Source organism: Nerophis lumbriciformis, linkage group LG30 (genome assembly GCF_033978685.3).
Source record: "Nerophis lumbriciformis linkage group LG30, RoL_Nlum_v2.1, whole genome shotgun sequence".
Taxonomy (NCBI): Eukaryota; Metazoa; Chordata; class Actinopteri; order Syngnathiformes; family Syngnathidae; genus Nerophis; species Nerophis lumbriciformis.
The window spans coordinates 17,096,742-17,110,095 of NC_084577.2; the positions used below are offsets into that span (position 1 = coordinate 17,096,742).

The 13,354-nt window shown below is 40.9% G+C and overlaps 1 protein-coding gene across 2 annotated transcripts in view; it reads right to left on the bottom strand.

The window, feature by feature from the left end:
* The window catches only part of sphkap (SPHK1 interactor, AKAP domain containing), a 194,659-nt gene extending 182,507 nt beyond the window's left edge, over positions 1–12,152 (bottom strand). For both annotated transcript variants that reach the window (XM_072911977.1, XM_061925659.2), the window contains exon 1: positions 12,094–12,152. In XM_072911977.1, the coding sequence (XP_072768078.1) occupies positions 12,094–12,137 (44 nt within the window). In that variant the 5' untranslated portion in view covers positions 12,138–12,152. The remainder of the gene's footprint in view (positions 1–12,093) is intronic.
* Between the last annotated feature and the right edge of the window lie 1,202 nt (positions 12,153–13,354).

A 13,354-nucleotide genomic window follows, 5' to 3' on the forward strand; every position in this document is an offset into this window, starting at 1 on the left:
GCAAGATTTGCAACTAATCGCTGGACTCATCATTCACCCTAAAGTCGTCCGCTGTGGAGACCCACTGCCGGGTAAAGTGAAGGGTGTTGCCCCGAGCATACATCGGCCCTGCAGAAGTGTCTCCCCTGCACTCTTCGACTACGGTCTCGTTCTTCTGCTTTGTCTCCTTGTGTGCGCACACTGGACTCAGGTCCGCATGGAGCTGGAGGGGGCGTGGCCTCCAGCTCCGGCTGAATTCCGGGAGATTTTCGGGAGAAAATTTCTTCCGGGAGGTTTTCGGGAGAGGCGCTGAATTTCGGGAGTCTCCAGGAAAATCCGGGAGGGTTGGCAAGTATGGGGTAATGTTTGGATTCAGAATTGATTCTCAATTTACAACGATTCCCGATTCAAAATCCATACTGTTTTTGATAACATCGGATGCCAGCTCTACGAAAAATTACATTCCACCATAAAATAGATAAACAGCTCTGGTTCGATTTCTATATTACTTAATAAAATGCTTCCCAACATTTAAGAAAGTCAAATACAAATAAGGCAACAAGTAGGGATGATACTCGAAACCGGTTTTCCCGATTGTTCGATAAGAAAAGAACCGAGTCCTCGGACTCGAATCCCTTTTTGAGAACCGGTACCCGTTATCGAGACCACTATAGTAAAGAAAAAGAGTTGGTTCTTTATTCGAATCCCTCGGAACGAATCCCGTCCCGACCAGAAATGTCCCGTGAGACATCACGTAGCTCAGTCATTAGGCGCAGATAGCGAAAGCAGGAAAAACAATGGACCGGAAAAAGCGCTCCAAGGTGTAATAAAGTTCCAAACAAAAAGGTATAATCCAATGAATAAGTTTACTGAGAGATGTGAGCAGGGTACAAACACATGACGAACACTTTTACGACCAACCGGAAACATAGCAACCAGGCTAGCAACGCACCTCCTTTACGGCAGCTGTCGCAACGTTCTTAAAGCAACCGCAGCACATACATATATATATACACAACATTACTCCCTTTTTTAACTTTTGTTTTTCTTTCCTTGTAAACAAAACAAAATCACACTGTATATGTGTTGTCTGTCTAATTATAAATAATGCAGACGAGGCGTGTTGGCTGAGTTCTTGACGTTTACTTTCACAGCGTGCTCATAACCTCATTCTGAGCTGCCGGCGTGACGACATGCAACAACACTTTTCGGGGCTACCGCGCATGCTCGTCACTCCCGTTGCATGCTGGGTAGTGTAGTTGTTATATTCCCTAGCTCATAACATCACATCTTTCCCCCTATAAAGAAATAATGTTAACTCAATAAAGTGTATTTCTTTTTTTAGCTTTAACTTTTCATTTTTTTTAGCATTGTAACCACTTTTGCAAACAACTTTTCCCTTCATAGAATTTTCTTTCAATAAAGAAATAAAGTGCAAAAATGTCAAAGCATCATAACAAACAGTTATGTCAAATAGCAGCAGAAGTGCACTTTTTGGAGAGCTGTATTATTTTAAGTTTTGTGCTCTAGGGACTGATTTTATTTAACACTATATTATTATTTATACACCTATAGTGATCACAGAGACAGGTTGTTTTTGTGTTACTGTATATATTTGTTTTTCTGAAAAATCCCACTTAATATACTTTGGGTAACAACAGTCAATATTTATTTATTTTATTTTATTTTTTTAGGGGGGTAACAGTCAATATTTATCTATTTATTAGATTACATTTTTTTCTTATATAATAAAAGTGAGCTTTTGTTAATCCAAATATTGTGTTTTTTTTTCCATATACAACAACCTATCTGGACTCGATAAGAGAATCGATAAGGAATCGGTTCGATAAGAGGATTCGATAATAGGCTCGAACTCGATAATTTCTTATCAAACATCATCCCTAGCAACAAGAGAAGTATCCAACACTTCAAATCTGTACAGCAGATATCTACATCAGTCACCCACTACACCAATACATCATCCCACTACCATCAGGGCGCAGGTACAGAACCATCAAATTCCGGAGGGCCCGCCTCAGGAAAAGCCTTATCCCTGCAGCTATAGCCGCCCTTAACAGCAGGCCCGGCCGACCTGTCTGACAAGCCTGTAAATGTGTTGGTCATGTATGATGTCTTTTTGTTATTTTTGTTTAAAACAGTGTTTTTCAACCTTTTTTGAGCCAAAGCACATTTTCTGCGTTGAAAAAATCCGGAGGCACACCACCAGCAGAAATCACTAAAAAACGAAACTCAGTTGACAGTAAAAAGTCGTTGTCGCAATTGTTGGGTATGACTTTAAACCATAACCAAGCATGCATCACTATAGCTCTTGTCTCAAAGTAGGTGTACTGTCACCACCTGTCACATCACGCCCTGACTTATTTGGAGGTTTTTTTGCTGTTTTCTTGTGTTGTAGTGTTTTAGTTCTTGTCTTGCGCTCCTATTTTGGTGGCTTTTCCTCTTTTTTTTGGTATTTTCCTGAAGCAGTTTCATGTCTTCCTTTGAACCATATTTCCCGCATCTACTTTGTTTTAGAAATCAAGAACAGTTGTTTTTATCCTTCTTTGTGGGGACATTGTTGATTGTCATGTCATGTTCGGATGTGCATTGTGGTCGCCGTCTTTGCTCCGCAGTAAGTCTTTGCTGTCGTCCAGCATTCTGCTTTGTTTACTTTGTCGCCAGTTCAGCTTTAGTTTCGTTCTGCATAGCCTCCCCTAAGCTTCAATGTCTTTTCTTAGGGGCACTCACCTGTTTGTTTATTTTTGGTTTAAGCATTAGACACCTTTTTACCTGCACACTGCCTCCCGCTGTTTCCGACATCTACAAAGCGATTAGCAACCGGCTGCCACCTACTGATATGGAAGAGTATTACATGGTTACTCTGCCGATCTCTAGACAGCACCGACACTCAACAACAAAACATAATTTGCAGACTATAATTACTGGTTTGCAAAAAATACTTTTAACCCAAATAGGTGAATTTAGATAACCTCCCACGGCACACCAGACTGTATATCACGGCACACTAGTGGCACGGCACTGAGACAGGGGCGTCGATAGTTAGAGACGTGTTTATTAAACACAAGGAAATGGAGTGTGTAATTAATCCAAATCAGTATGGTGTGACTATGTGTTGTGTTTAACTGAGTGTTACCAGGAGTTGTTGAATGTGCGTGTTGAGCGAGATCCGGAAGTCCAGGGAGGGCAAGGCAAGCTCGGAGGTCCGTGGGCAAGCGAGAGGTCTAAGGCAGGAGCGAGGGGTCAAGGTCCGTGTCCAGGTGTGAGGTCGAGATCCAGAAAGACAGCAGGGAGTCCAGAGGGGATCCAAGGGAGACGAGACACACAACTCGAAACCAGGAAATGGGGGAACGCTGCGGGATGATGACCCAGGACACAAGACGATGAGCACAGAGGAAGGGAAACACAGAGAGAGCGAAGGCACATAGAGAGAGCTAGAGACGTGTAGGCTTACAGTACTGAGACAGGTAGCTACGTTCTGGCACTGGAACGCAGGGCGCGCTGGCTTATAAAGGGAGTGGAGTCATCAGGTGTGTTGATTTCAGATTGCCTGCAGCCGGTTGAAAAAACACTGGTTTAAATGTACGGCAGTGAAAATGAATTTCCCCAACGGGGACCAATAAATCTAAATCTAAAAAAAATAAATACAAAAAATCAACAATATGATTTGTCTGAGAGGCTGGACAGGACAGATTGAAGAAAAAAAAAAAAAAAAATATATATATATATATATATATATATATATATATTTTTTTTTTTTTTTTTTTTTTTTTTATCGAATAAGATTAGTCACAAATAGTGCTGTCCCGATACCAATATTTTGGTACCGGTACTAAAATTACTTCGATACTTTTTGATACTTTTCTAAATAAAGGGGACCACAAAAAATTGCATTATTGGCTGTATTTTAACAAAAAATCTTATGCCAGCTAGCGATTAGTGCGCCAATTGCCAGCTAGCGATCAGCGCTCTATTTGCCAGCTAGCAATTTGTGGACGAGTTGCCAGCTAGCGATCAGCATGTCAGATGCCAGCTGGAAGAAAATTTGACTGATTCCTTTGCATTATTCTCCCCCCAGCGAGCACAAGACCCTTGTGATTAATATGCCAGGAGAACCTCGCTATTATGAAGGCGTCCAATTTAAAAATGGCATTATGAGACCAAGCACAGGAATGTTGAAGCGACATTTCCTCAACATTTAAAGGCAGGGAGAACAGAATTAATTTGGCATATCAAGCTGCAAGTATGAATTCCTGTCACATGGGAGCAGCAACAAAAAGCCACAAAGTGCTCGGTTGAAGTGGCACGATTTTGGGCGAGCACAAGAAGCCATTTATAGATGCTGAGAGAATGACTGACTGGAGTGATGGACACAATGTTTGAAAGCAAACTAAAAGAGGAAATGACAAGAAAAATTAAGCAAATTTACCTCTCAAATTCCACAACAACCTCAGCAAAGTTTGGAATATTACAGTATTATTATTATTATTATGTAAATGGGATTCAGTGGAAAAAAAAAATAAATCAAGATTTGAGTACCACTGACTTAGTGTCTTTAAAAACATCTGAATTAGAGATGTTCGATAATATCGTACTGCCGATATTATCGGCCGATGAATGCTTTAAAATGTAATATCGGTATCGGTTTCAAAATTGTAGGTATCAAAAAGTAAAATTGATGACTTATTAAAATGCCGCTGTGTACACGGACGTAGGGAGAAGTACAGAGCGCCAATAAACCTTAAAGGAACTGCCTTGGCGTGTCACATAATATCTACGGTTTTTCACACACACACACGTGAATGCAATGCATACTTGGTCAACAGCCATACAGGTCACACTGAGGGTGGCCGTATAAACAACTTTAACACTGTTACAAATATGCGCCACACTGTGAACCCACACCAAACAAGAATGACGAACACATTTCGTGGAGAACATCCGCACCGTAACACAACATAAACACAACAGAACAAATACCCAGAACCCCTTGCAGCACTAACTCTTCCGGAACGCTACAATATACACCCCTGCTTTCATTTTGCATGAGCAAAGAGACTAAAAAAAAAGAAGGGAATATTTATGCTCTGATCAGGCTTTATCACTGCCAACTTTGATTCCAACTATCCAATAATTAAAATAAATAAATGATAAATGGGTTATACTTGTATAGCGCTTTTCTACCTTCAAGGTACTCAAAGCGCTTTGACACTATTACCACATTCACCCATTCACACACACATTCACACACTGATGGCGGGAGCTGCCATGCAAGGCGCTAACCAGCACCCATCAGGAGCAAGGGGTGAAGTGTCTTGCTCAAGGACACAACGGACATGACTAGGATGAACACTCCGATTGCTGGCACGACCACTCTACCAACTTCGCCACGCCATGATCACATGTATTGATTGTTCACAATGTTTTAATTTATTTATGGTGCGTGTAATTGATAGTGTAACAATATCAACCCAATATTTAAACTATAAAACCCAAAACCAGTGAGGAAATCGTAAATAAAAACAGAATACAATGATTTGCAAATCCTTTTCAACCTATATTCAATTGAATAGACTGCAAAGACGAGATACTTAACGTTCCAACTGGAAAACGTTGTTATTTTTTGCAAATATTAGCTCATTTGGAATTTGATGCCTGCGACATGTTTCAAAAAAGCTGGCACAAGTGGCAAAAAAGACTGAGAAAGTTGTTGAATGCTCATCAAACATATGAAAAAAAAAAATATGTATATATATATATATATATATATACACACACACACAGTATATGCAGATGTTTTCATGACTGTACTGCTACTGTTGAGAAATATTTGTGGAAAACCTCTTAAAAGTCTACACTGCGGATTGTTTCTTTAATCTAAAATATATTATGGTGTGATGCAAAATCACTCCATACTTCTTCCCTCGACTCACACACACATACTTCATTGTTTCCCCAAAGTGCACATTGACCTACAACTGCCTGCTGCCCAACTTCAGTGTGTCCCAAACGACTGAACCAGACTATTCTAAGTGCATCTGAGGCAGGTGTTTCACTCTGCCCTTCACTATCTCTAACCCGCATCCCTTTGAGCGCTCCATTGAAGCTTATCAGAACACCTACACCATTCTGCTCTTCATGTGCATATTTTACAACAAAATGTCAAGGTTGTTGCAATTTAACGGCTGTTTATGCATGGTATAAATTCAACTTTTTTTTTTTTTTTTTTTTTTTTTTTTTTGGAATGAAGGTGAATAATGCACAATGAATGTCTGCAGGAGAGATGATGGATGGCTTAGTAATGGTGCACAAATATGTGAGGGTATGGAAATGAATAAAAAAATAGTGGACTAGTCTCCACTATTATGAGAAGATATTCTGAAATGAATGTTGGGAAGGTCCCTGCAGGAATTTCTATCCTTTCATCCAGAAGACAATGTGCGAGCTTAGTGATCTTAAATAAGTGAGTCCAGAGACAAAAATTTAAGGGGTCGTAGTTTGAAGAGATTAGGTGAATGTCCATCCATCCATCCATTTTCTACCGCTTATTCCCATCGAGGTCGCGGGGGGCGCTGGAGTCTATCTCAGCTACAATCGGGCGGAAGGCGGGGTACACCCTGGACAAGTCGCCACCTCATTGGAGGGCCAACACAGATAGACTGACAACATTCACACTCACATTCACACACTAGGGCCAATTTTAGTGTTGCCAATCAACCTATCCCCAGGTGCATGTCTTTGGAGGTGGGAGGAAGCCGGAGTACCCGGAGGGAACCCACGCACTCACGGGGAGAACATGCAAACTCCATACAGAAAGATCCCGAGGCCGGGATTGAACTCACGACTACTCAGGACCTTCGTATTGTGAGGCAGACGCACTAACCCCTCTACCACCGTGCTGCCCATTAGGTGAATGTTTTGGAGTAATATGAAGATATGGTAAACAAATTCTTCAATAATATATTTTTTGCACCAAATTAACAGGATAAAAGAAATAACTCTACTTTTCAAGATTGTGTGATGATTTAGTTTAATGTTGATAATATGTCCTCGCTAGGGGATCGAACCATGTCCTCTCGGACTAAAGACTGAAACGCACGCCAGAGACCGCATCAAACCGGTCAGCTGCTGCGTGCTGTCAATCATTGTTAAGTTAGCAAAAAGCATCAGCGCCAGAGCGCCAATCAATGAGGTCGAGGGCGCTCTAAAAGGAAACCAGGCTTTAGCTTAAATGGCCTTTTTGTTTGTTTTAGTCAGCTGGGATAGGCACCATCTTAGCGTGGCCTTAAACAGGATAAACATAAGAAAATGACCGTAAATAATTCCGAACTATAAGCCACTACGCTTTGAGCCCTGCAGCTAATAAAACGGTGCGGCTAATTTATGGATTTTTCTTCGCTGACGGCCATAATGCAAATAGTTTTCAACAAAAACAAGACACTGAAATTGTGTGTTTTGGACAAGTTTGCTCACTGCAGGTGCTGCATTGCCCTTCTGTTTAGAGCTTTCAACCAGAAGTACAAGTGCCGTTCCGTCTTCTGGTAGTACATAGCATTTCTACTCGTATGGATCCTTCATTCATCACTCCAAGCAACGTTTGTAAGTTTTACAATATAAACTAAAAGTATTCATACTTACTAAACCGTCCCATGTGTGAAGAAATATCACCCTTATTTGAGATATTTAATCTTAGGTTTCAGTTTTTGCAGTGTAGGATGGCGGAAGCGGGGATCGAACCTGGAACCCTCAAGTTGCTGGCACGGCCACTCTACCAACCGAGCTATACCGCCCAAAAACAAACAAATGTTGCTGTGAAAAGGCAAACAGATGACCTGTAAACATCTGCTCCGCCCATACTTGCCAACCTTGAGACCTCCGATTTCGGGAGGTGGGGGGTGGGGGTGGGGGTGGGCGTGGTCTGGGTGGGACGGGGGCGTGGTTGGGGGCGTGGCTAAAAGGGGAGGAGTATATTACAGCTAGAATTCACCAAGTCAAGTATTTCATATATATATATATATATATATATATATATAAGAAATACTTGACGTTCAGTGAATTCTAGCTATATATATATATATATATATATATATATATATATATATATATATATATATATATATATATATATATATATACATATATATACATATATATATATATATATATATATATATATATATATATATATATATAAAATAAATACTTGAATTTCAGTGTTCATTTATTTACACATATACACACACATAACACTCATCTACTCATTGTTGAGTTAAGGGTTGAATTGTCCATCCTTGTTCTATTCTCTGTCACTATTTTTCGAACCATGCTGAACACCCTCTCTGATGCATTGATGTGTGGCACGCACAAAAGTGCTTTCATCAAATGCACTAGATGGCAGTATTGTCCTGTTTAAGAGTGTCACAACATTGCTGTTTACGGCAGAGGAACTGCTTTACGGCATACAAAAAAGTGACTGCTGTTGTTGTGTGTTGTTGCCACGCTGGGAGAACGTTAATGAAACTGCCTAACAATAAACCCACATAAGAAACCAAGAACTCGCCCTCCATCATTCTATAGTTATAACGTGATTGGGCAGGTACGCTTTTTTATATTGTGGAGGACCTGAGTCCGCCTGAATTTCGGGAGATTTTCGGGAGAAAATTTGTCCCGGGAGGTTTTCGGGAGAGGCGCTGAATTTCGGGAGTCTCCCGGAAAATCCGGGAGGGTTGACAAGTATGGCTCCGCCACACACGCCCTCCTCTAATCCAAGATAACAACACATAGTCAGCCCTCTCTTCACACCATCTGTCCGATTCCTTTTCCTGCCCAAGTGCGGGCCGGTGACACCTGTTCAACAGGCCGTGCTGCTGAGGCATCAAAGCTGTTGCAGGCTGAGAGGTGTTCTCTCAAAGGCCTCCCATTGCAGTCAGACGGCCATTAGTACTTTATGGCCGCCTCTCGGCCTGAGCTGTCCTTCGCAAAAAGTGCTGGGCTTTTCATTTCCCTTCCCCTCACTCCCGAACCCGCCACCCTTAGAGACACGGGCGAGGCTCCAGTGATAGATTGCAGCTATTATGCATCGTAATCCCTCACACGTGGGAGGCAGACGTTAAAAGGCAGAGAAACCAATGTGACCTCGGCGTGGGCGGGAGATTACATGATGTTTCTTTTTTGGTTCACGAAGAAGCGTAACTCCAAAAAAAGTGTGGGATTAGTCTGAAAGATGACAAGAATGAGGAGAAATGGTATTCTATTCAACACGTGGGTCATTTTTCCAGATCGAGGATTTGTTTTAGTAGAGTTGTGTCACGGCGGGGAGGTGGGGTTCGTTCCCCCGGGATGCAAACGGACCACTCCGGACCGGACATGCAGGTAGGAACAGGATTTATTCTCGAAAAAATCAAAGAAGTACAAAAACAGAAAACAAGCCAAAGGGACAACGTATATTATTATTTATACACCTATAGTGATCACAGAGACAGGTTGTTTTTGTGTTACTGTATATATTTGTTTTTCTGAAAAACAACAGCCAATATTTATTTATTTTATTTTATTTTTTTAGGGGGGTAACAGTAAATATTTATTTATTTATTAGATTACATTTTTTTCTTATATAATTGATTGATTTAATTATTTATTTCAAACCTGCACTGTACAATAACACACTTTTCTTTCCTTTCTTTTTTTACACTTTGGCAGGGATATTTATGCAAGGCTTGAAAAGGGGTTGGATGAAGCAAATGCTTATAATATCCCAACCCCTCTCACTCATTCCACATTTAACATAAAGAATATAATACAAGAACAATACTATACAAACAAAAACAAGAAAAGCTCCTGTACACTAACAATACAATAGTACCACTGTTACTATGAGACAAGACAAGACGAGACAAAACACACACACACACACACACATAAACACACACACATACACACAAACACACACACAGGCCCAAACACTCTCTGACCATACACCTCTCTCTCATCGTTCTGTGCTGAGGGCATCACTCTCTTTCCTCCTCGTACTTCTTCAGTACTATTTTTTTAAACAGTCTTTTAAATGGAATCATGTTAGAACAGGTTTTTAACTCATCCCCTAAATTGTTCCACAGAGTGACTCCACGCACTGAAATGCACATTGATTTTAAAGTTGTTCTAAATTTAGGCAAATATAATTTATTGTTTCCTCTTAGACTGTAACTATGGTGAGCATGGTGAGCATAATAAAAGTGAGCTTTTGTTAAACCAAATATTGTGTGTTTTTTTCCATATACAACAACCTATCTGGACTCGATAAGAGAATCGATAAGGAATCGGTTCGATAACAGGATTCGATAATAAGCTCGAACTCGATAATTTCTTATCAAACATCATCCCTATAAAAGACTAACATAAAATCTGCTTAGTGAGAAGAATGATCTTATCAGACAGAAAATAAACAAATATCACCCTTATTTGAGATATTTCATCTTACTTAGATTTCAGTTTTTACAGTGTACACATCATGGAAAGAAAAAAAATGTAAAAAGAAAAAAAATTAATTAAATTGTTATATGTATGCAGTGATTATACTATAAAGTTATTTTCCATTTAACTTCACCAGTTTTAGATTATTTTTATTCAAAATCGCTGAATTTTCACATTTGCCGTTCAAATACTGAGAAGAGACGGTGCGGTGAACAGCAGCCAGTTGAGGCACGTCACTCAGTGCCTCAACATGGACGGACTCGGCTAACTGCTGGTCTGCTGTGCAGTGAGACCGTATTGCTATATGAATTATATTATACATTTCCATAGTTTAGTTAGCTGAGGTATATAATGTACAGTGTGTTTTGTCAACAACTGTATGTGTGTAACGTATTTCTTGTGCTGAGCGATCATAAAACGGCTGCAAAAGACGCACTGGCTGAGGCTCCAGTAGCCCCGCCTCCTGCACCCCCGCCGTAGAATTGTTATATCAACTAAAGCCCACACTTAAACTTTCCACGTGCAAGATTGAATCTATTTAAAAAAGTTATTTCATAAGAAGCCAAAAAGTGCAAAAACAATAATGTTGGTGTTGGAGGAGTTGTGAATGACTGCACGGCCACAACATTAGGTACACCTGCAGACTGCAGGTGTACCTAATTCACAACTCCTCCAACACGAACATTATTGTTTTTGCACTTTTTGGCTTCTTATTAAATAACTTTTGTAACCTATTTTTATGGGCTTTCCTCTTTGTGATGTTAAGTTCCTGTTATGCGCTGTTATACAGTATATGCCTTGAGCTCTTATTTTGAAGGCGCTAAGAGCGGAAGTGATGACACAGTTGAGCGGAAGTTTTTGAAAGAAGGTAAATAAAGTGGTCCTCGTGTAAACTGGAGCCTCCGTGTTTGTTATTTTGTAGTTTCATACAGTATAGGCGACATTTATAAACCCTCGGTTACACCTTTTTAAATAGATTCAATCTTGCAAGTAAAGGTAAGACCATAATAACGTTTTTTTATTAAATGTGCTTTTTTGTGTGCTACAGTTTGTATGTGTAAAGTTAAAGTTAAGTTAAAGTACCAATGATTGTCACACACACATTAGGTGTGGTGAAATTTGTCCTCTGCATTTGACCCATCCCCTTGTTCACCCCCTGGGAGATGAGGGGAGCAGTGGGGAGCAGTGGGCAGCAGCGGCGCCGCACCCGGGAATCATTTTTGGTGATTTAACCCCCAATTCCAACCCTTGATGCTGAGTGCCAAGCAGGGAAGAATGCTGGTATGAGCTTTTAACTCTAACCCGTTAACTGCTGCCAATCAAATGGTGAATAAGATACTCTTTAGGGTTCATATGTTTGTAAATCTGACTGTGATGAAGTCAGTGCCTCACCAGCCATCAACCTCACCGCACGTCACTGGTACACACCATAGCACACCGGCGTCAAAATGTAAACAAACGTCGTTGGTGGATCCACACCTGACATCCACTGTAATGATACCAAGTACAGGCTCCATCATAACAAACCCCTACTTTAAGGGAAACTGAACATGTGCAATGTCATGTAGGTAGCATAATTAATGTACATATATTTTGCTCACATAACAAATAAATGATTGCACTTACAGCTGAGTGAAGGCGCGCAAGGCGGTGAACAGTGACAACAGCATTGTGCTCTCCACTTTCTTTACCTGAAATGGACAAAAAAAACACAGACATTAATGGTTGATTTGTGAGCAACTCGAAAGGCAAACAGTGAAGACAAAACATTTACGATGTAAAGATAATCAGATAGACTCATGTCTTGGAAACATCTTTAAAATGCTAAAAACTGCAGACATCTACATGAGTAGTATGGTAGTACGTAGTCACCATTATCCCTTCCAGGCTCATCTGTAGTTTTATTCACCATACATTTTTGATGTGCAATTTCACATCCGGTAATAGTACCCCTGAGTCCCTTAGTCCAAACACCGGTCCGGGGACCGGCACCGGCCCCTGACGCATTTGCTACCGGGCCGCAGAGACACATTGAATAATTTATAACCGACCGCATGTTCTCCTACTTAACTTTGGCCAGTCCCACCAGACACACCAACAACCTTGTTCATAGATGTATTATAAATCTCCTGATAGGAAGTCGCCATTTGCTATATTTGTTACATCTTTGTCACATGTGACAATGCACATTAAAGGCCTACTGAAATGCGATTTTCTTTTTTTAACGGGGATAGCAGGTCCATTCTATGTGTCATACTTGATCATTTCGCGATATTGCCATATTTTTGCTGAAAGGATTTAGTAGAGAACATCGACGATAAAGTCCCCCCCCCCCGTTACCAAACCCCGCCCACCTCAACCGACGCACAGAGGGGGGGGGGGGGGATGTGTGAGGTAGCAGGGTTGGGGTGGGGGCGGGGTTTGGTGGTAGCAGGGGTGTATAATGTAGCCCGGAAGAGTCAGGGCTGCATGGGATTCTGGGTGTTTGTTCTGTTGTGTTTATGTTGTGTTAAGGTGCAGATGTTCTCCCGAAATGTGTTTGTCATTCTTGTTTGGTTTTGGTTCAAAGTGTGGCGCATTATTAGTAAGAGTGTTAATGTTGTTTTATATGACCACCGTCAGTGTAACCTGTGTGGCTGTTGACCAAGTATGCCTTGCTGTCACGTACGTGTGCAAGCAGAAGATGTATATTGTATAACGAGTGTTGGGCTGGCACGCTGTAAAAACAGATTGTAGAGGGCGCCAAATGTTGTACCATCATGGCACGCCCTTATAATAGCCGTAAGGGCGAAAAACGGTGAATATTAATCCCGGGAGTTTTCTGCGAGAGGCGTCTCACGGGAAAATTGGAGGGTTCAGCAAGTAAGCTGCTGAGCCACATCAGAGT